The sequence below is a fragment of the Phyllobates terribilis genome, unplaced genomic scaffold (genome assembly GCF_046119375.1).
Source record: "Phyllobates terribilis strain yellow unplaced genomic scaffold, ASM4611937v1 Scaffold_11__3_contigs__length_659146591, whole genome shotgun sequence".
Lineage (NCBI taxonomy): Eukaryota > Metazoa > Chordata > Amphibia > Anura > Dendrobatidae > Phyllobates > Phyllobates terribilis.
Window position 1 is genome coordinate 92317390 of NW_027362771.1, and position 20540 is coordinate 92337929.

At 42.8% G+C, this 20540-nt stretch overlaps 1 protein-coding gene across 6 annotated transcripts in view; it reads right to left on the minus strand.

Annotated features, from left to right (window-relative positions):
• CSNK1A1 (casein kinase 1 alpha 1) overlaps positions 1-3231 on the minus strand; it is a 38461-nt gene extending 35230 nt beyond the window's left edge. For 2 of the 6 annotated variants that reach the window (XM_073651336.1, XM_073651337.1), the window contains exon 1: positions 2678-3209. In XM_073651336.1, the coding sequence (XP_073507437.1) occupies positions 2678-2800 (123 nt within the window). In that variant the 5' untranslated portion in view covers positions 2801-3209. Of the gene's footprint in view, positions 1-2677 lie in introns of all 6 variants that reach the window. The other 4 variants (XM_073651338.1, XM_073651332.1, XM_073651333.1 and 1 more) reach the window with 4 other exon arrangements.
• Positions 3232-20540: the final 17309 nt, after the last annotated feature.

Sequence of the window (20540 nt, forward strand, 5' to 3'; positions counted from 1 at the left end):
CTTGGAGATAATTATCTAGGCGTTCCTAGTAAGAGGTACATCAGCACTTTTTCTTGAACACGTGGCTGCCCCCAGGAGGAGCAGAGGGGGTGCTACCCCTGTCCTATACACACTTTGCTCTGAGGTTTGTGCTTTCTGTTGACAGCCATACCTAAACAATGTAAATATATGACAGGACACAGCACGTTATATCTGTGTTCATAGTTCACCAGAACTAGTGAATATGTATAGAATATTTTGTTCTTGGCCAGCTTTACTTTCGGCTTTAGGCTTTGAACACCAAGGTAAAATAATGTAACATCACCTGAATATGGAGATCTGCAGGAAGGGATTGGAAATTAGAAGTCACTTGTCATATCAGAGGGGTTGTCTACCCCATGGCAAAACCATCACTGGAGGCCAGAAACCATGGTTCAGTATTACTCAGAAAAGTATGAAATAAAGTAGGGTGCTACTAAACAATTTCAAGAGGCTGCACACCTAGCATAAAGGGCCAGTCATCAATTGGATGGGGGCCATCAGAGGCGGTACACATGGGACACGTGCACCAATGTTCTACCCTGCCAGCTGCCTGGAAAGGTAAGATGATGTATGCAGCAGCCGGTCACCCATCCACCAAGAATTGGTCTCAGGCTTCATTCCCTCCAATTACAGAACGCAGATCATGAAAAATGTGCTCTTCTCAGACAAAAAAAAAGAAAAAAAAAGATGGGATTTTTTTTTTTTTTTTACAGAGGGCTACAAGTTCAAATTGAGGCGGTAATGGTTTTCTTGTTTTTTTGTTCACACAATTGTGGCAAAAACACATCATTTTGCAACAGAGACAAAATTGCATCTCCACTGTGACAAAAACAAACCGCAACATGTGAATGCTGCCTTATGATCACCACTGTAATAAATCATAGGTAACATCTGCTCTGTGATGACCAATTATCAGGAAGGTGTGTGTGCTCACTGTGTAGCCAAACCCAAGAGGAAGTGACTCACTGAGCCGTGCTGGGGTTAGGGGGGACTCACTGCTATACCCTGCCACCTCCCCTAGGATTTACAGATGGGTCAGCCCACATATGGTCTGTGATACAAACACCAATAACTGCGCTGTGGAGCCAGAAGCCATACTGGATCCTCTATGTGGTTATAGGTGCATTATAAGGGGGAGATGGATGGGATAATCCTCCCAACAAAACAAAAACTGATCAGGAAGTGGGAGGTGGAGGAAACACTTACTCTGGGAACTTTAAGCAGAGAAAGAATATCACCAGCAAGACCAGCATGTGACCGTCACCTCCTGGTATTGGTTCTCCTATCTAGTGGCAGCCTGAGAGGCCAAGTCTATAGCAGGCCATACACACTGTCATCTCTCCAGACAGAGAGAGATCGGGGGACTGAAGCCCATCCACACGACATGTGTGGGGCAGCTACTGTCAGGTCACAATCAGGAAGCCCCCACACTGCAAACAAGACTTATGTATGGGGCGGTACAAACAGCCCCCAGCTCAATGGCCAATTTCACAGGACAGGAAATAACGAGTCATATCTCTATATAGGTGGTGGGGTGTCGTTTTCCCATCGTTCATCTACAATACATAGGCCATGGGCTGCTTTTTCTAATCATTAATTCTCCACATATACCGCCCTGTACTACCCATCATGGAGCCAGAATCCCATATGTCTACAGCCACCTTACCATCGCATGACTACAGTAGGACAGGCACAACCAGAAGGTAGCAGAATGCCAGACAGGCACACAGCTGATCAACATTGTGCCCAAAAGACCACCAGACACCATGATCTGCCACAACACAGCCATCACTAAACGCTCAGAGACCAAAGCCACCACGTAGCCGGAGGTTGGCAAGATCACAGGACGAGCGACCAAGGCCTGGAAAGTCGGAGGAGCCAAGCACACAAAACCTCCATAATCAACAGAAGTCTGCCCACAAGCCACAGCCCCAAACATTCATATGTACAGGGAAAGAACACAACTGCTGGACCCAGCATCCTATCCCTAACATGTAGTGGAATACAACAACCCCCAACATCCACAATGACATGGTGAGGGCCTCCCATCAACCCCAAGAGCAGGCTAGCTCTAGATTTAGACCTGCAATATATGGCTACACTAAGTGGATGACGAGCAAAGCAGTCTTGTGGTCAGGAGGGGGATCCAGGCAGCCACCACGGACAGCACATACGTGCCCCATACACCACCGGGCATGGCACACTATGGCCACATCACAACTCACCGCCAGGGCAACTACTACACCCATCCTCTTATACCCACAGCTTGTCACCACATCATTCATCTACCTCCCACATTCATGGTCACCATCAGGGCCTCCGTCGTCCTGGCTCCCCGCCACTACCCCCATCCTCCCATGGTCCCTGGCTCCCCGCCACTACCCCCATCCTCCCATGGTCCCTGGCTCCCCACCACTACCCCCATCCTCCCATGGTCCCTGCTCCCCGCCACTACCCCCATCCTCCCATGGTCCCTGCTCCCCGCCACTACCCCCATCCTCCCATGGTCCCTGCTCCCCGCCACTACCCCCATCCTCCCATGGTCCCTGCTCCCCACCACTACCCCCACCCATAGTCACTATCAGCTCCCACCACTACCCCCAGCCTCCCAGGAGGCGGCCGCCAGGGGGCAGTGCGCCGTGCTCGGACTCGTTACCTCGCCATTAGTGATGTTGATCGCCAGGTAGATGTCCCCGAAGGAGCCAGAGCCGATCTTCCGGACCAGCTTGTATTTCCCTCCGACGATAAACTCCGCTTTGGAGCCGCTGCTGCTCGCCATTATCCAGGGAGGAGAGGGGACGATAACTCCAAGATCAGCCCCGCCGGATCACTAGACCTCCGGGAGGGGAGATGCCTCGGTTCCCGGAGGGCTCGGCTTCTAGGTCCTCTTTGTTAGAAGAAGGCGGGGAGCCGCGTCCTCCCGCTCCCGACTCTCGCTATCCCGCTGCCCGAGCGATAAGCGGCTCCTCCCGAGCCTCCCGGAGCCCTAAGCGCCGGGTTTCTGTGGTCTTCCCTCCGTTACAGCCGCAGCCCTCCGCGCTCTCCTTAGGCCGCCATCTTGTGTTCTCTCCTTCCTGCTCCCCCCAGCTTTCTCTCTCCCTCACCACAAAATGCCCTCCTCCGCGCCGCAGTGCACGCTGGGTACAGGGAGGGACGCGGGATGTGTTATCCCAGCAGCGTCCGCACAGTCTGTGTCTCCCGCCCTTCTGACACGCGTCACACGTCACCCTATAACGGCTCCGCCATGTTTATCTTGGGCAAAACTCAGCGCGCCCTTCCGCCAGCGAGTGTGGATAGTCCGAGCTATGAAGCTGGCCAGACCTGGTGGTTTGGTAACCTTCCGCCTATCAGACACTCGCCCTAATGAATACGAAGTCAAATAGGAGTCGCGTATTTGTCAGTGTACGCGCCGGCTAAATGGCGGGGCTGCAGTGACCAGAAGACAAAATGGCGGCCGCTCCACCCGTTCCGCAGTGACCTGAGGGAAAAATGTCCTTGTAGAGGTGACTGGGGAGTAATGTGCGGCTCCCTCAGCTCAGCAGCCTCTCTGTGCCCCATGGTTACAGCATAGCGTTTCTCAGGATATTCGGAATTGGAGGAGACATTTTTTTTTAACCTTGTGGTAGTTGCTGACATATTTGCCCCAAATTCTTCAAACTAGAAGCCATGATTCATGAATTTGGTTCACAATAAAAGAAAGCTCTTTAATTTTGTTTTTGCCACTGTACTTGGCTATCATTGGCAGTCCCATAGACTATGCATGTGCACCGAGGCACTTCAGTGATCAGACCCCACCAATCTGCTGCTCACATTGCCATACTGGCAATAACTCTTTAACAGAATATTCCCAACGTGAACATTAGGCCTAAGCCCAAGGGCTGCCATACATGAAGTAGATGCAGGTCCCATTGTGCTGTCAATGGAGAAGTGGTCCGAGCTCCCATACAAATGAGTGACAATTCAGACCACCTTTAAACAGTAGCTTGTGACACAGCCCCCATCTCATTTAGGTCACATCTTAAAGATATTCTATATCAGAGGTCCCCAACCGCCGGTCCGCGGACCAGGACCGGGCCGTTGGGGTTTTTCAGCCGGTCCGCGGGGAGAGGGGGCCCCTCCAGCCTCCAGCAGGGCCGCCATCAGGGCATGACTGCCCTGACTCCAGTATGGGGCCCGGCCGGTAGGAGCCCCCCTCTTGTGCGTCTCTCTCCTCATGGGGCCCCCGGCCGCATGCTAAGCGCCGGGTCCGGGACATCTTAGCGCTGCGCTGCTGCGGCAGCACCTTCATGATTCCCCTGACTTCCGGTCATGTGACGGCGCCGTCACATGGCCGGAAGTCAGGAGAACCTGGTGTCAGCGATTTGGACGAGCGCCAGGATTCTGCAGGGATCGCATGGGGGTAAGTATAACAAGTTTTATTTTTTTTTAAATACAATTAACTAGGAGTGGGGGGAATGGGAGATGCACATGGGGGGAGGGGAGAGATGAGAGATGCACATGGGGGAGGGGAGAGATGAGAGATCCACATGGGGGGGAGGGGAGAGATGAGAGATGCACATGGGGGAGGGGAGAGATGAGAGATCCACATGGGGGGGAGGGGAGAGATGAGAGATGCACATGGGGGAGGGGAGAGATGAGAGATCCACATGGGGGGAGGGGAGAGATGAGAGATGCACATGGGGGGAGGGGAGAGATGAGAGATGCACATGGGGGGAGGGGAGAGATGAGAGATGCACATGGGAGGGAGGGGAGAGATGAGAGATGCACGGGGGGGATGAGAGATGCACGGGGGGTGGATGAGAGATGCACGGGGGGTGGATGAGAGATGCACGGGGGGGATGAGAGATGCACGGAGGGGATGAGAGATGCACGGGGGGTGGATGAGAGATGCACGGAGGGGGATGAGAGATGCACGGAGGGGGATGAGAGATGCACGGGGGTGAGCTGCACATGGGGGGGTTATGTTTACATAACTTTGTTGCCTTATGAAGGGCGGGGGGGGGCCCCAAAAATTTCTTGCACAGGGGCCCACTACAGTCTGTGTCCGCCCCTGGGATGAAGTAAATGCAGCTGAACAGCAGCTGTCAGGACAGCTGCCCTGTCCTGCTGCAGGGCGTGATGGGGCCTCAGTGATGCGGCTCCTGGCACAGCACATTATGTGGGGCTCCTGGCATAGCTCCTGGCGGGGACCTGGTCTACACTATATGATAAGTATGCACTAAACTCCAAATCCCTCCATTACCCCGCCCCCATATGACCAAAGCCCCGCCCACCCCACCCCCTCCTTGCTGGGCCATGGAAAAATGATCTTGCTTCAAGCCGGTCCCTGGTGCAAAAAAAGTTGGGGACCACTGTTCTACATGACCAAGATGTGCCCAATTATGACCAGCTCCCAAGCTAAACTATTCCGCAGATTAATAGTTTTCGGAAGAAAAAAGTCTTGCATTCTCCAGGACCTTTTTTATACTCCAGATGATGTTGGAGTTAAGGACGCAGTAAGACGGCCGTATAATAGTGACGACAATCGCATCGCAGTGCTGCCCGTGTGCCACATCAGGATCACACGGACGGCGCCTGGGAATCAGCGCTACAGTTAGCACGGTTCCCAAGCGCCTGTGCTGAACACTGCCCTCATCATGGTTCCTGCCGGCGCTGTGATCAGTACCAACAGGTACAATGATGAGGGTAGTGGTAGTCTGCTCCCGCAGTGTCCCCACCTGTAAAAATAAGAATAAAATAATAAAATCCATGTACTCACCTCTCCTAGGAGTCCCCCGCTGTAATCCATGCGACCTCTGCTGCTGAGGAGCAGGGGAGAATAAGACACTCTGGAGCTGCTGCTCAGAAGCAGTGTCCTGTCCCTCACTGAGCGCAGCTCTGGCTCATTCTCCCCAGCTCCTCTGCAGCAGCGGTCGCATGGATTATAGTGGTGACACCTAGGAGAGGTGAATACATGGATTTTATTATTTTCTTATTTTTACAGGTGGTCACACAGCGGGAGCAGACTACCACTACCCTCATCATTGTCCCTGCTGGTGCTGATCACAGTGACGGCAGGGAACCATGATGAGGGCAGTGTTCAGCACCCGGCACTTGGGAACAGTGCTAACTGTAGCGCTGATTCCCAGGCGCCGGTACGTGTCACACAGATGACACACATGTCATCCGTGTGGTACATTTTGTGGACCATGTATCCGCAAAAAAACAGACTTGTCTCACGGTCCGTGAAAACACACTGAGATGTTAACAGACCCATAGATTTGAATGGGTCTGCGTGTGTCAGTGTCTCCGGTACGTGTGGAAACTGTCACCACACATACTGGACACACTGACATGTGAAAGAGCCCTTACCCTTCTAATATTCCCACTTAGATGTCTCTTCTCAAGACTATGGGTAGAGCCAAAGGGTGTGTTGGTGCGATCGCAGTGCGGACAAAGCTCTGCTCTTCCTTGGTGGGTCAGTTGCCAGACAACTGTGAAAATAAATTATTTGGCAATAAGCCATCATGCTGACTGCAGACTAAATTGTGGCAGGCTCATTGTCTAGCCCTACCCTAAATAAATGTCATTCTTTTATTCCATTGTAATTAAGATCATTTGTACCCCTAATCAGTTTAGTACCTTTTTATCTGTCTATGGACAGATGCATATTCCAAAAAAGTCCTAACTAGCATATGGTAATGGAGCAATATTACATCCTTGTCCCGCGAGTCCATGCCTCTTTTATGACATGACAATATCCTTCTGGCTTTAGAAGCCACTGATTGACATTGCATGCTCTTATTTAGTCTATGATCTACAAATACACTCAGATCCTTTTCTACAAGTGACTCTCCCAGTCTTAACCTCCTTGGTCTAGTTTCATATGAGTGTAATACTGATGCAAGTGTTGTCTAGACTACGACCTAATGACACACCTTAACAGCATCATAGAGATTTAAAACCAAATGGATGCTTAAACACTCCATTTGTCCAAGTAGGAGTGTAATTTATGAACATCTTCCATAGACTGCACTATTCTACATAGTTAGGTTAAAAAATAGAAACATTGCTATTAATCCAGTGTTTTATATTATAAAAAAATAGGTTAAAGCGACAAATCAAGTTAGTTTGATCATTTTTGCATAGTAAACCCCTTCTGGCTATTACCTTTAATATTATTTGTTACATACTCCTGCATAGTCCTTTAAAGGGAAGCTATCTTCAGAAAATGGCCTATTGGTTTTAGTGTTATATGTATTGTTTATTGACAATATTTTTTTCCTATCACAGTCAGTATTAAAAATAAAAAATCTTGCAATTTTCTCATTGGCCAATGGAGCTTTTTACAATAACTTTCTGTTTCAGGAAACAACATATGTACCGTATTTTGCGGATTATAAATTATATAAATTTTTGGGTGCAAAATAGGAAAAAATTTTTTTTTTAAATAAAATGGCAGGAGAGGGGCGATGCTGCGGGCCCCATCCTCAGAAGAAGGGTTGCTGATTCAAGGCGGTGGTGATGGCGGCGGGAGCGGGGCGATGCTGCCACCATTGTCCTCAGAAGTCGGTGATTAACGGAGGTTCCCTATCCCGTAGCCCTGCGGTGGGCTTAGAGAAAATAGCCGCCGGAGCATGCGCAGATCTCGCCTCCTGAGATCACAATCTGTGCATGCTCCGGCAGCCATTTTGCCGAAGCACACCGCAGGGTATGGGATAGGGAACCTCAGCTAACCACCGACTTCTGAGGACAGGCCGCAGCATCGCCCCGCTCCCGCCACCACCTCCTTGAATCAGCGACCCTTCTTCTGAGGACAGGGCTGCAGCATCACCCTGTCGCAGCCACCGCCAACCTCCTGTATCTGTGATCCCTATCCGACGACGTCCTCCAGGTAAAATACTGTACCTTCGCATTTTAAGATGCACCCTCTTTTTCCTCCCAAATTTGGGGAAAAAGTGCGTCTTATAATCTGAAAAATACGGTACATAGCCACAATAGACCTCGACCCTATCTTTTGTATTGAAGCATCTAATGAGCCTGTGCATAGGACATTGTGAGGGGCCGCACGGTCAGCTGTGACATCGCCTATTGTGATTGGTGGATTCTGTGTTATCAGCTGTATATAGAGATGTTACTTATCATTGTAATCTTGCCTCTGCTGGTAAAGAGCCTTGCTGAAAACTCTTCCTGAAAGAATAAGAACTATGAGTCTAAAAATAGCCCTAGTGGCCACTGTGAAAACTACAAGATCGCTAATTTATTTTTTAATAAAAATCATGGTAATTTAAAAAGTACATGGAACACAAAAACTGGATTTAAATAACAAGCAATTTCAGAAAGTTTTTTAAATTTAGCAGGCATTTATCTTGACACCCCGACCGTTCGCAGAATAGACCCCAGAACAGTGTGTAGCTCTGGGGACAGGAGCACACTGCTCCTGCCTGAGAAAAGAGCAGCACATATGCTCAATAGAAAGCCTAAGCTACAAAGTCTATTCAGCAATCGGATCGGTCAGGGTCTAAGGACCCGGACATGCACTGTTCCATGCAATTAAAGTACCTACCAAATATCAAAAACGTCATGAGAATTTAAGCTGATTTTTTTTATAATTGCCTGGGTAACACCTAGTGTCCTATTAGAAAGTTGCAACCACTTTTGCATTTTAACAGCCCCATGGCACTGGATTCTTTTCTCACAGCTGATGTAGACCAAGAGAGCACCCAGGGAGGACTAAAGGGGTTATCCCCGTTCTGCAAGTTGTCACCTATCCACAAGAAAGGCAATACATTGCTGATCACTTGGGACCTGATCATGGTTCTGTTGATAAGTGATAACTTGAGTTTGGATAACCCTTTTAAGGAAATACATATCTTAAACATAAATAGTCTGTTTGTAAAAAGCCTTTAGGCTAAAAGTGATGTGTCTTAAATATGGAATCATGACTATTGAAGCCTCCAAGGCAGAGAGGAAGACATTTCTTTCAGAGGTAGGGCTGCATAGTGTGGTAATGCTGATTATTGAAAATTTAGATCATGTATAAAATGTGAAATTGTTCATCCATCCTCCATAGCAGATCCAAGATGGACATAGACTTGCTAGGCGTTCTTTTATTTTAGGTAGACAGTCATTTCAGCGCCCCAATAATCATAGTACCCATCTCCAGTATACACACCCATAATAGTGCTATCCAGAGCTCCCTCAGTAGTATTAAAGGGAACCTGTCATCTGATCCACGCTGACTGGACCACGGGACACTGGCATTGGCTGTTTTATTGCAACATGTCAGTTTTACTCTGAAACGCCGTGTTTGAAAAGCCGTCTGGGGACTATGAGTCTCATATGACTAGTTGGAGGCAGGTCCCTGGCCGGCTTTTCCCCAGTCTCCTATACTGACAGGTCTCTTCCTATGTATATGCCTTGGGACAGACCTGTCAGACAAAGGTGTTGGGCTGGACCTTCAGGCTCCCTCAATGGAAGGAGAGAGAAGGTTCTGGGAGTTTCTTTCAGTATGCCCAATTGTTTTGTTCTCAGCAGTGCCTGGCAGTGGCCTACTCCCCTTTTCCCAGTCATAAAATGTGGCTTTTATGGGAGGATGGCAGTGATATCCAACTTTTAACTCCACTTTTCACGTGATTGAGGGGCTTCTAGGTTAGAAAACCCACAAACAAGATTTTATTTTAAAAATGGTACCCTTCAAAGTATTCAAAGCCGCATTCAGGAACTTTGTTAACCTCTTCACTTGCTTCATATGAGATAATGCTATCTGAAGTGCGTGTCCACCTTTTGTAATGATACACTAACGTACAAGTGACACTGTACTATTGTTAATACTTTGCTATGTTTAGGTTTTATATAGGGATATCTGATGTTAATACAAAATGCATCTCCATGACAAAGGTCTTTCTGATAATTCGTCAGACCTTATATTAAGGCCCCGTCATACATAACGAGATCACTAGCGAGATTCGTTATTACGTCACGGTTTTGGGATCGCTGGACAGTCGTTTCGTGATCGCTGGGGAGCTGTCAAACATGCAGAACTTCCCAACGATTTCGGCCGCCCCAGCGATCTAACTAACGATCTCGGCGGTCGTTGGGACGCTTTCACACAGCAGCTATTTCAACGATCCACACCTTGATAGGGACTGTACTGTGTCACAAAGGCGTGCATAAAATTACTTTTCCGTGCCCCCTCATCTCCGATTGGTGGACGCTACTGCGTTCTGATTGGGCGGCCTTGGTTTAAAAGAAGGCCACGTTGTAGCCATTCCGTCCCTTTGTTCCTGACTGCGTTCTGGTTTCAGATCGTAGTAGCGTTCTCCGGCTGTGACTCTGTATCCATTCATCTGGGCTTTGTTCCTGACAAGCGTTCTGGTTTGTGGATTGTAGTAGTGTTCTTCGGCTGTGACTCCACATATCAACAGCTCGGAGAATTCTGCTAGGATCTGCAATCCAGCACGAGGTCAGAAACAAAGGATGGAATCGCTATTCTATTGCCTTCTTTATGCACGGCGGAAAATGAGAACGCTGTAGCGACCACCAATCGGGGACGAGGGGCGCGGAAAAGTCCAATTTATGCACGCCTACGTGTCTCAGTTCTGAATTGCAAACGAGGTCGTTGATAAGGTGTCAAATACAGCGATGCACACTGCCCAGCGGGAGCGCAACAACCCAGGAATGGTCCAGGAAGCTTTGTAACGATCAGTGATCTCACAGCAGGGCCTTGATCGTTGCTACCTGTCAGACGTAACGAGATCGCTAGCGAAATCCCTATTGCGTCACAAAAACCGTGACGTATCAACGATCTCGCTAGCGATCTCGTTATGTGTGACGGGGCCTTTAGAGAGTGGGCTATTATGTATGCCTTATATTAGAGAGTGGGCTATTGTATATGTCTTATATTAGAGAGTGGGCTATTGTATATGCCTTATATTAGAGAGTGGGCTATTGTATATGCCTTATATTAGAGAGTGCTCTATTGTATATGTCTTATATTAGAGAGTGGGCTATTGTATATGCCTTATATTAGAGAGTGGGCTATTGTATATTATTATTTATTATTATTATAGCGCCATTTATTCCATGGCGCTTTACATGTGATGAGGGTATACATAGCAAAAACATTTACATAGTCTTAACAAAACGAGTCAGCGACTGGTACAGGAGGAGCGAGGACCATGCCCACGAGGGCTCACAGTCTACAAGGGATGGGTGAGGATACAGTAGGCAGGGGTAGAGGAGGTCATGCAGTAATGTGGTGGAGCGGTGGTTAATGCAGGTTGTAGGCTTGTCGGAAGAGGTAGGTCTTCAGGTTTCTTTTGAAGGCTTCCATGGTAGGCGAGAGTCTGATGTATTGGGGTAGAGAGTTCCAGAGTAGGGGGGATGCACGGGAGAAATCTTGTATGCGATTGTGGGAAGAGGAGATAAGAGGGGAGTAGAGAAGGAGATCTTGTGAGGATCGGAGGTTGCGTGCAGGTAAGTACCGGGAGACTAGGTCACAGATGTATGGAGGAGACAGGTTGTGGATGGCTTTGTATGCCATGGTTAGGGTTTTGAACTGGAGTCTCTGGGCAATGGGGAGCCAGTGAAGGGATTGACAGAGGGGGGAGGCTGGGGAATAGCGGGGGGACAGGTGGATTAGTCGAGCAGCAGAGTTTAGGATAGATTGGAGAGGTGCAAGAGTGTTGGAAGGGAGGCCACAGAGCAGGAGGTTGCAGTATTCGAGGCGGGAGATGATGAGGGCATGCACTAGTGTTTTTGCAGAGTCTTTGCTGAGGAATGCACGGATCCGGGAGATATTTTTGAGTTGGAGTCGGCAGGAAGTGGAAAGGGCTTGGATATGTGGTTTGAAGGAAGGATCAGAGTCCAGGGTTACCCCAAGGCAGCGAGCTTGTGGGACTGGGGAGAGTGAACAGCCATTGACGTTGATGGATAGGTCAGATGGGGGATATGAATGAGAGGGTGGAAAGATGATGAACTCTGTTTTATCCATGTTGAGTTTTAGAAATCTGGCAGAGAAGAAGGATGAGATGGCGGACAGACATTGTGGGATTTTGGTTAGTAGGGAGGAGATATCGGTATATGCCTTATATTAGAGAGTGGCCTATTGTATATGCCTTATATTAGAGAGTGGGCTATTGTATATGTCTTATATTAGAGAGTGGGCTATTGTATATGTCTTATATTAGAGAGTGGGCTATTGTATATGCCTTATATTAGAGAGTGGGCTATTGTATATGCCTTATATTATAGAGTGGGCTATTGTATATGTCTTATAGTAGAGAGTGTGCTATTGTATATGTCTTATATTAGAGAGTGGGCTATTGTATATGCCTTATATTAGAGAGTGTGCTATTGCATATGTCTTATATTAGAGAGTGGGCTATTGTATATGCCTTATATGAGAGAGTGTGCTATTGTATATGTCTTATATTAGAGAGTGGGCTATTGTATATGCCTTATATTAGAGAGTGGGCTATTGTATATGCCTTATACTAGAGAGTGGGCTATTGTATATGCCTTATATTAGAGAGTAGGCTATTGTATATGCCTTATATTAGAGAGTGTGCTATTGTATATGCCTTGTATTAGAGAGTGGGCTATTGTATATGTCTTATATTAGAGAGTGGGCTATTGTATATGCCTTATATTAGAGAGTGGGCTATTGTATATGCCTTATATTAGAGAGTGGGCTATTGTATATGCCTGATATTAGAGAGTGGGCTATTGTATATGTCTTATATTAGAGAGTGGGCTATTGTATATGCCTTATATTAGAGAGTGGCTATTGTATATGCCTTATATTAGAGAGTGGGCTATTGTATATGTCTTATATTAGAGAGTGGGCTATTGTATATGTCTTATATTAGAGAGTGGGCTATTGTATATATCTTATATTAGAGAGTGGGCTATTGTATATGCCTTATATTAGAGAGTGGGCTATTGTATATGTCTTATATTAGAGAGTGGGCTATTGTATATGTCTTATATTAGAGAGTGGGCTATTGTATATGTCTTATATTAGAGAGTGGGCTATTGTATATGTCTTATATTAGAGAGTGGCTATTGTATATGCCTTATATTAGAGAGTGGGCTATTGTATATGCCTTATATTAGAGAGTGGGCTATTGTATATGTCTTATATTAGAGAGTGGGCTATTGTATATGTCTTATAGTAGAGAGTGGGCTATTGTATATGTCTTATATTAGAGAGTGGGCTATTGTATATGCCTTATATTAGAGAGTGGGCTATTGTATATGTCTTACATTAGAGAGTGGGCTATTGTATATGCCTTATATTAGAGAGTGGGCTATTGTGTATGCCTTATATTAGAGAGTGGCTATTGTATATGCCTTATATTACAGAGTGGGCTATTGTATATGTCTTATATTACAGAGTGGGCTATTGTATATGCCTTATATTAGAGAGTGGGCTATTGTATATGCCTTATATTAGAGAGTGGGCTATTGTATATGTCTTATATTAGAGAGTGGGCTATTGTATATGCCTTATATTAGAGAGTGGGCTATTGTATAGGTCTTATATTAGAGAGTGGGCTATTCTATATGCCTTATATTAGAGAGTGTGCTATTGTATATGTCGTATATTAGAGAGTGGGCTATTGTATATGCCTTATATTAGAGAGTGGGCTATTGTATATGTCTTATATTAGAGAGTGGGCTATTGTATATGCCTTATATTAGAGAGTGGGCTATTGTATAGGTCTTATATTAGAGAGTGGGCTATTGTATATGCCTTATATTAGAGAGTGGGCTATTGTATATGTCTTATATTAGAGAGTGGGCTATTGTATATGTCTTATATTAGAGAGTGGGCTATTGTATATGCCTTATATTAGAGAGTGGGCTATTGTATATGCCTTATATTAGAGAGTGGGCTATTGTATATGTCTTATATTAGAGAGTGGGCTATTGTTTATGTCTTATATTAGAGAGTGGGCTATTGTATATGCCTTATATTAGAGAGTGGGCTATTGTATATGCCTTATATTAGAGAGTGGGTTATTGTATATGTCTTATAGTAGAGAGTGTGCTACTGTATATGTCTTATATTAGAGAGTGGGCTATTGTATACGCCTTATATTAGAGAGTGGGCTATTGTATATGCCTTATATTGGAGAGTGGGCTATTGTATATGCCTTATATTAGAGAGTGGGCTATTGTATATGCCTTATATTAGAGAGTGGGCTATTGTATATGTCTTATATTAGAGAGTGGGCTATTGTATATGCCTTATATTAGAGAGTGGGCTATTGTATATGTCCTATATTAGAGAGTGTGCTATTGTATATGCCTTGTATTAGAGAGTGGGCTATTGTATATGTCTTATATTAGAGAGTGGGCTATTGTATATGCCTTATATTAGAGAGTGGGCTATTGTATAGGTCTTATATTAGAGAGTGGGCTATTGTATATGCCTTATATTAGAGAGTGGGCTATTGTATATGTCTTATATTAGAGAGTGGGCTATTGTATATGTCTTATATTAGAGAGTGGGCTATTGTATATGCCTTATATTAGAGAGTGGGCTATTGTATATGCCTTATATTAGAGAGTGGGCTATTGTATATGTCTTATATTAGAGAGTGGGCTATTGTTTATGTCTTATATTAGAGAGTGGGCTATTGTATATGCCTTATATTAGAGAGTGGGCTATTGTATATGCCTTATATTAGAGAGTGGGTTATTGTATATGTCTTATAGTAGAGAGTGTGCTACTGTATATGTCTTATATTAGAGAGTGGGCTATTGTATACGCCTTATATTAGAGAGTGGGCTATTGTATATGCCTTATATTGGAGAGTGGGCTATTGTATATGCCTTATATTAGAGAGTGGGCTATTGTATATGCCTTATATTAGAGAGTGGGCTATTGTATATGTCTTATATTAGAGAGTGGGCTATTGTATATGCCTTATATTAGAGAGTGGGCTATTGTATATGCCTTATATTAGAGAGTGGCTATTGTATATGCCTTATATTAGAGAGTGGGCTATTGTATATGTCTTATATTAGAGAGTGGGCTATTGTATATGCCTTATATTAGAGAGTGGGCTATTGTGTATGCCTTATATTAGAGAGTGGCTATTGTATATGCCTTATATTAGAGAGTGGGCTATTGTATATGCCTTATATTAGAGAGTGGGCTATTGTATATGTCTTATATTAGAGATTGGGCTATTGTATATGCCTTATATTAGAGAGTGGGCTATTGTATATGTCTTATATTAGAGAGTGGGCTATTGTATATGCCTTATATTAGAGAGTGGGCTATTGTGTATGCCTTATATTAGAGAGTGGGCTATTGTATACGTCTTATATTAGAGAGTGGACTATTGTATACGCCTTATATTAGAGAGTGGGCTATTGTATACGCCTTATATTAGAGAGTGGGCTATTGTATACGCCTTATATTAGAGAGTGGGCTATTGTATATGCCTTATATTAGAGAGTGGGCCATTGTATATGCCTTATATTAGAGAGTGGGCTATTGTGTATGCCTTATATTAGAGAGTGGACTATTGTATATGTCTTATATTAGAGAGTGGGCTATTGTATATGCCTTATATTAGAGAGTGGGCTATTGTATATGCCTTATATTAGAGAGTGGGCTATTGTATATGCCTTATATTAGAGAGTGGGCTATTGTATATGCCTTATATTAGAGAGTGGGCTATTGTATATGCCTTATATTAGAGAGTGGGCTATTGTATATGTCTTATATTAGAGAGTGGGCTATTGTATATGCCTTATATTAGAGAGTGGGCTATTGTATATGCCTTATATTAGAGAGTGGGCTATTGTATATGCCTTATATTAGAGAGTGGGCTATTGTATATGCCTTATATTAGAGAGTGGGCTATTGTATATGTCTTATATTAGAGAGTGGGCTATTGTATATGCCTTATATTAGAGAGTGGCTATTGTATATGCCTTATATTAGAGAGTGGGCTATTGCATATGTCTTATATTAGAGAGTGGGCTATTGTATATGTCTTATATTAGAGAGTGGGCTATTGTATGTGTCTTATATTAGAGAGTGGGCTATTGTATATGTCTTATATTAGAGAGTGGGCGATTGTATATGTCTTATATTAGAGAGTGGGCTATTGTATATGTCTTATATTAGAGAGTGGGCTATTGTATATATCTTATATTAGAGAGTGGGCTATTGTATATGTCTTATATTAGAGAGTGGGCTATTGTATATGTCTTATATTAGAGAGTGGGCTATTGTATATGTCTTATATTAGAGAGTGGGCTATTGTATATGCCTTATATTAGAGAGTGGGCTATTGTATATGTCTTATATTACAGAGTGGGCTATTGTATATGTCTTATATTAGAGAGTGGGCTATTGTATATGCCGTATATTAGAGAGTGGGTTATTGTATATGCCTTATATTAGAGAGTGGGCTATTGTATATGCCTTATATTAGAGAGTGGGCTATTCTATATGCCTTATATTAGAGAGTGGGCTATTGTATATGCCTTATATTAGAGAGTGGGCTATTGTATATGTCTTATATTAGAGAGTGTGCTATTGTATATGTCTTATAGTAGAGAGTGGGCTATTGTATATGTCTTATATTAGAGAGTGGGCTATTGTATATGCCTTATATTAGAGAGTGGGCTATTGTATATGCCTTATATTAGAGAGTGGGCTATTGTATATACCTTATATTAGAGAGTGGGCTATTGTATATGCCTTATATTAGAGAGTGGGCTATTGTATATGTCTTATATTAGAGAGTGGGCTATTGTATATGCCTTATATTAGAGAGTGGCTATTGTATATGCCTTATATTAGAGAGTGGGCTATTGCATATGTCTTATATTAGAGAGTGGGCTATTGTATATGTCTTATATTAGAGAGTGGGCTATTGTATGTGTCTTATATTAGAGAGTGGGCTATTGTATATGTCTTATATTAGAGAGTGGGCGATTGTATATGTCTTATATTAGAGAGTGGGCTATTGTATATGTCTTATATTAGAGAGTGGGCTATTGTATATATCTTATATTAGAGAGTGGGCTATTGTATATGTCTTATATTAGAGAGTGGGCTATTGTATATGTCTTATATTAGAGAGTGGGCTATTGTATATGTCTTATATTAGAGAGTGGGCTATTGTATATGTCTTATATTAGAGAGTGGGCTATTGTATATGCCTTATATTAGAGAGTGGGCTATTGTATATGCCTTATATTAGAGAGTGGGCTATTGTATATGTCTTATATTAGAGAGTGGGCTATTGTATATGCCGTATATTAGAGAGTGGGTTATTGTATATGCCTTATATTAGAGAGTGGGCTATTGTATATGCCTTATATTAGAGAGTGGGCTATTCTATATGCCTTATATTAGAGAGTGGGCTATTGTATATGCCTTATATTAGAGAGTGGGCTATTGTATATGTCTTATATTAGAGAGTGTGCTATTGTATATGTCTTATAGTAGAGAGTGGGCTATTGTATATGTCTTATATTAGAGAGTGGGCTATTGTATATGCCTTATATTAGAGAGTGGGCTATTGTATATGCCTTATATTAGAGATTGGGCTATTGTATATGCCTTATATTAGAGAGTGGGTTATTGTATATGCCTTATATTAGAGAGTGTGCTATTGTATATGTCTTATATTAGAGAGTGGGCTATTGTATATGTCTTATATTAGAGAGTGGGCTATTGTATATGCCTTATATTAGAGAGTGGGCTATTGTATATGTCCTATATTAGAGAGTGTGCTATTGTATATGCCTTATATTAGAGAGTGGGCTATTGTATATGCCTTATATTAGAGAGTGGGCAATTGTATATGCCTTATATTAGAGAGTGGGCTATTGTATATGTCTTATATTAGAGAGTGAGCTATTGTATTTGTCTTATATTAGAGAGTGGGCTATTGTATATGTCTTATATTAGAGAGTGCGCTAGTGTATATGTCTTATATTAGAGAGTGGGCTATTGTATATGTCTTATATTAGAGAGTGGGCTATTGTATATGTCTTATATTAGAGAGTGGGCTATTGTATATGCCTTATATTAGAGAGTGGGCTATTGTATATGCCTTATATTAGAGAGTGGGTTATTGTATATGCCTTTTATTAGAGAGTGCGCTATTGTATATGCCTTATATTAGAGAGTGGGCTATTGTATATGCCTTATATTAGAGAGTGGGCTATTGTATATGTCTTATATTAGAGAGTGGGCTATTGTATATGCCTTATAGTAGAGAGTGGGCTATTGTATATGTCTTATATTAGAGAGTGGGCTATTGTATATGTCTTATATTAGAGAGTGGGCTATTGTATATGTCTTATATTAGAGAGTGGGCTATTGTATATCTCTTATATTAGAGAGTGGGCTATTGTATATGTCTTATATTAGAGAGTGGGCTATTGTATATGCCTTATATTAGAGAGTGGGCTATTGTATATGTCTTATATTAGAGAGTGGGCTATTGTATATGTCTTATATTAGAGAGTGGGCTATTGTATATGCCGTATATTAGAGAGTGGGTTATTGTATATGCCTTATATTAGAGAGTGGGCTATTGTATATGCCTTATATTAGAGAGTGGGCTATTCTATATGCCTTATATTAGAGAGTGGGCTATTGTATATGCCTTATATTAGAGAGTGGGCTATTGTATATGTCTTATATTAGAGAGTGTGCTATTGTATATGTCTTATAGTAGAGAGTGGGCTATTGTATATGTCTTATATTAGAGAGTGGGCTATTGTATATGCCTTATATTAGAGAGTGGGCTATTGTATATGCCTTATATTAGAGAGTGGGCTATTGTATATGCCTTATATTAGAGAGTGGGTTATTGTATATGCCTTATATTAGAGAGTGTGCTATTGTATATGTCTTATATTAGAGAGTGGGCTATTGTATATGTCTTATATTAGAGAGTGGGCTATTGTATATGCCTTATATTAGAGAGTGGGCTATTGTATATGTCCTATATTAGAGAGTGTGCTATTGTATATGCCTTATATTAGAGAGTGGGCTATTGTATATGCCTTATATTAGAGAGTGGGCAATTGTATATGCCTTATATTAGAGAGTGGGCTATTGTATATGTCTTATATTAGAGAGTGAGCTATGTATTTGTCTTATATTAGAGAGTGGGCTATTGTATATGTCTTATATTAGAGAGTGAGCTATTGTATTTGTCTTATATTAGAGAGTGGGCTATTGTATATGTCTTATATTAGAGAGTGCGCTAGTGTATATGTCTAATATTAGAGAGTGGGCTATTGTATATGTCTTATATTAGAGAGTGGGCTATTGTATATGCCGTATATTAGAGAGTGGGTTATTGTATATGCCTTATATTAGAGAGTGGGCTATTGTATATGCCTTATATTAGAGAGTGGGCTATTCTATATGCCTTATATTAGAGAGTGGGCTATTGTATATGCCTTATATTAGAGAGTGGGCTATTGTATATGTCTTATATTAGAGAGTGTGCTATTGTATATGTCTTATAGTAGAGAGTGGGCTATTGTATATGTCTTATATTAGAGAGTGGGCTATTGTATATGCCTTATATTAGAGAGTGGGCTATTGTATATGCCTTATATTAGAGAGTGGGCTATTGTATATGCCTTATATTAGAGAGTGGGCTATTGTATATGCCTTATATTAGAGAGTGGGCTATTGTATATGTCTTATATTAGAGAGTGGGCTATTGTATATGCCTTATATTAGAGAGTGGCTATTGTATATGCCTTATATTAGAGAGTGGGCTATTGCATATGTCTTATATTAGAGAGTGGGCTATTGTATATGTCTTATATTAGAGAGTGGGCTATTGTATGTGTCTTATATTAGAGAGTGGGCTATTGTATATGTCTTATATTAGAGAGTGGGCGATTGTATATGTCTTATATTAGAGAGTGGGCTATTGTATATGTCTTATATTAGAGAGTGGGCTATTGTATATGTCTTATATTAGAGAGTGGGCTATTGTATATGTCTTATATTAGAGAGTGGGCTATTGTATATGTCTTATATTAGAGAGTGGGCTATTGTATATGTCTTATATTAGAGAGTGGGCTATTGTATATGCCTTATATTAGAGAGTGGGCTATTGTATATGTCTTATATTAGAGAGTGGGCTATTGTATATGTCTTATATTAGAGAGTGGGCTATTGTATATGCCGTATATTAGAGAGTGGGTTATTGTATATGCCTTATATTAGAGAGTGGGCTATTGTATATGCCTTATATTAGAGAGTGGGCTATTCTATATGCCTTATATTAGAGAGTGGGCTATTGTATATGCCTTATATTAGAGAGTGGGCTATTGTATATGTCTTATATTAGAGAGTGTGCTATTGTATATGTCTTATAGTAGAGAGTGGGCTATTGTATATGTCTTATATTAGAGAGTGGGCTATTGTATATGCCTTATATTAGAGAGTGGGCTATTGTATATGCCTTATATTAGAGATTGGGCTATTGTATATGCCTTATATTAGAGAGTGGGTTATTGTATAT